This window comes from Formica exsecta, unplaced genomic scaffold, assembly GCF_003651465.1.
Source record: "Formica exsecta isolate Colony F162 unplaced genomic scaffold, ASM365146v1 scaffold352, whole genome shotgun sequence".
Classification (NCBI taxonomy): Eukaryota; Metazoa; Arthropoda; class Insecta; order Hymenoptera; family Formicidae; genus Formica; species Formica exsecta.
Genome location: NW_021850773.1, coordinates 1142593 through 1145747, shown reverse-complemented (window position 1 = coordinate 1145747; position 3155 = coordinate 1142593). Strand labels below are relative to the sequence as shown.

Genomic DNA, 3155 nt, shown 5'->3' with positions numbered 1-3155 from the left:
AAAGATCTCGACAAGGGCTATAAGAATATGCAATAAAAAATAGAGATTTCAATTTAAAAAATTCAATGTGACCTTGATATGACCTTAATAATGCCACCCAAGGTCTAACTAATAGTTCTATCTCTTTTCCCCTTCAGAACCAAACAACTTTTGTCTAAAAATTTTTTTTCTAAAACTTACAGGTTTTGAGATATTTGCCTGTCAAGATTAAAATATATATATATATATATATATATGTATGTATATATATGTAGGTGTGTAGGTGTCCAATGTTTTGACTCGGAACATTAAATCATTCCCTTGAATTTTTTATTGTTAGCTAACATATTTTATTTCCCGAAAAAGATCTTTAAAATTATATGCTTACGATGTGATGTCATAAAATTATAATTAATCGACTTGTAAACCGATGTAATGAATCGACTTGGTTATGATAATCGAGTGTACCTAAAATGTTCCTGTAATGCCTCCTTGGATCCCAACTTCGAATCACACAGAACACAGTTATGCTGGCCTTCGGTACTCATTTATGACACTCTCAAATCCATAAAAACGAGGAAAACATCGGAAAAAATCACGGAAACGTCAGATCGTGGGACGCGCTAATCACAAATTCAAAGCGAATTATGACGAATTGTCATTCAATGTAGAGAGTCTAACACCGTTCCCTTCTTCGTGCTTGTTGCTCTTGTTGTTACATTACAATTTCATGTAGAAAAATAACTCGTTTCACAAAATATAAGCGTGTCCAGGAGACGCGAAAAAAATCAATTTTCGGCCATTTTAATTGTGTTGAAAGACGCGCCATCTAACGCAGCGTGCGCTCAATAAATTTGTCATCTGAAAAAGATGTGATTTTCAAAACTATGCCATAATTTAATAAATATTTTAGATATTTATTTGGAATAATAAGACCTCATTAAATAGAGATCTTTTCATTATTTTCTAATATATATAATTATAATATATTAGTTATATATTAATATATAGCTTAAATATTATTTTAATGAGTCACGCTATTGAAATTCTAACAGAGAATTATTAATGGGATATATTGTAATGGTATCAAAATTCTAATGAATAAAACATATAAACCCATTTTTTTATCTTATCAAAAAATTATAAATATATAATTCAGAATACAATTAACACATAACTTACAATTAGTATTTAATTTTAAACATAGAATTTAGAATAATAACAACCCTAAAAAAAGTAAAAGCATATACGCCAAGTATATAAAAAGTATCCAAGCTTGTATGTCACTTATTGTCACTTATACTGTCAATAAAATATTTATATACTTGGCGTTTTGACTACCCCATATTTTAATCTTTACCTTTTTCAAGGATTAAGTTGTTTCCAATTAGAATATAATTTAGCTAAATATAAGAGTATTATTCTATAAATCTCTATTATCGTTTTACCATTGCATAATAATTGCATTTTTCGAATTGTTGCTCAAAAGTTGATAAAATATTAATATTTCTTGGCAAGTTTCATGGAAGATACATTAAATATACATATATTTTTCTATAAAAGTATATATAAAACTATCTATAAAATAAATTCAATATCTTTATTCGACGCGGTTTCTCCCACTTTAATCGCGATAAAATACTTTTCTCCGGAAAATATATAGAAAAAATACATATAAAAATCTAAGACTTTGCTTTTTAGAATATACCTATCAGTTCCTTGCTTAGCACGGAATAAACATCAAGTATAACATTTTAAAATATACATTTCTAATTCAGCGTGCTGCTTTTCACTAGGACATAAGTTTACGTTAAGTAGAATCTTAATCTTTATCGCGCATATTTTCTCTTATAATATTATGCAAAAATAAGTCAATCTATAAATTCTAAAGTTCTAAACCTGTTTTAAACAATTTTTTTTAGCTCTATAAAATTAATAAAAATTAAATTGAATTTATTAATAAATTTCAAAATCTATATTTATAGTTTAATATATTTTAAACTCAATTTACTCAATTTTATATATTTTTTATATTTAATTTTAAATTGAGAATTTCTTTCCTTGAAGTTATTACCTGTATAGATTAACTTATTCTCGCATACACATGAATGCCGTCTATTTGTATATGTAGTTAATGCAACTGTTGATATATCGGCGATGATTGCCCATCAGTCACACCTTGCGCTGCCAGTTCCGCAAGTGTCCTTTCAAGGTAACTCTGGTCGGGATAACCGTGGCCGGATGTGGACGGGCCTAGCTCGGTCTTATGATGGATCTCGTTCCATGTAACGACATCTTCGCGACCAGTGGTGACCGATCGGCCGATTGTGAAGATCAACCTGCGCTCGAAAGCGATTTGCAACAACCTTAATACTCGACGGCCAAGATTGTTATCCGGCAAATAGCATACTCGGGGAAAGCCCACGGCGTAGTACGCCTGGCCAGGATTCGGATGCTCATTACTCTGAATCCCAGATGGAATGCTGAAAAGATTAACAATAAGATCGATTGATAAAAATTAATTTTCAGTTAGTTTGAGTTTTAATTTAATTCTTTTTTTTATTCTCCCCAAATTGATCCAAGTGCAAATTATTTTAACTATGTCTGTGTAATAATTATAAAAATATTTATAACCTGTTTGTTATTAAATTTGTTCCAAACTTGAAAACTTAGCTTATAAATTTTCACGATTGATTCTCTCTCTCTCTCTCTCTCTGATACTTACTCATAAGTGATTTGTATGGTATTGGTGTTCGGAAAACCTGGCAGCGCCCGCGGTATTCGCGTCCAATTCATCGTTCCCGGCGGTTGATTGCCTCTCTTCTCGCCGTAAATCATACGGCAAACCGGACACTGTATGTACATGGGTGGCTGTTGACAACCGAGCATCGCGTTCAGACATGCCAAGTGTAATCTGTGTCTGCATCGCGTTAGTTCGACCGTTAACGGTTCCGGAGTGCCCAAACACACCGGACAGGAATCAGATCCATCGCTCTCAACCACCTTCACATATCGAGATATCACGTCCGACGTGGCGTCCATCCCTGCGAAATTAATATAATGACAGGTCTGATTCAAACATTCTAGAAAATATTAAAATTTAAATATAAATACACAGAGAAATGTATAAATAAACTATCATTTAATTAAATAAATTTATAAAATTTATACATAAC

The 3155-nt window shown here is 31.4% G+C and overlaps 2 protein-coding genes across 2 annotated transcripts in view; both read right to left on the bottom strand.

Moving 5' to 3' along the window:
* LOC115238635 (PR domain zinc finger protein 5-like) overlaps positions 1–809 on the bottom strand; it is a 4054-nt gene extending 3245 nt beyond the window's left edge. Inside the window, exon 1 of the mRNA XM_029812624.1 lies at positions 448–809. Within this exon, the coding sequence (XP_029668484.1) occupies positions 448–527 (80 nt within the window). The 5' untranslated portion in view covers positions 528–809. The remainder of the gene's footprint in view (positions 1–447) is intronic.
* A 297-nt stretch (positions 810–1106) lies between these two features.
* LOC115238619 (protein deltex) overlaps positions 1107–3155 on the bottom strand; it is an 8084-nt gene continuing 6035 nt past the window's right edge. Inside the window, exons 6-7 of the mRNA XM_029812595.1 lie at positions 2705–3023; positions 1107–2462 (exon numbers count right to left, since the gene is read on the bottom strand). Of these exons, the coding sequence (XP_029668455.1) occupies positions 2111–2462; positions 2705–3023 (671 nt within the window). The 3' untranslated portion in view covers positions 1107–2110. The remainder of the gene's footprint in view (positions 2463–2704; positions 3024–3155) is intronic.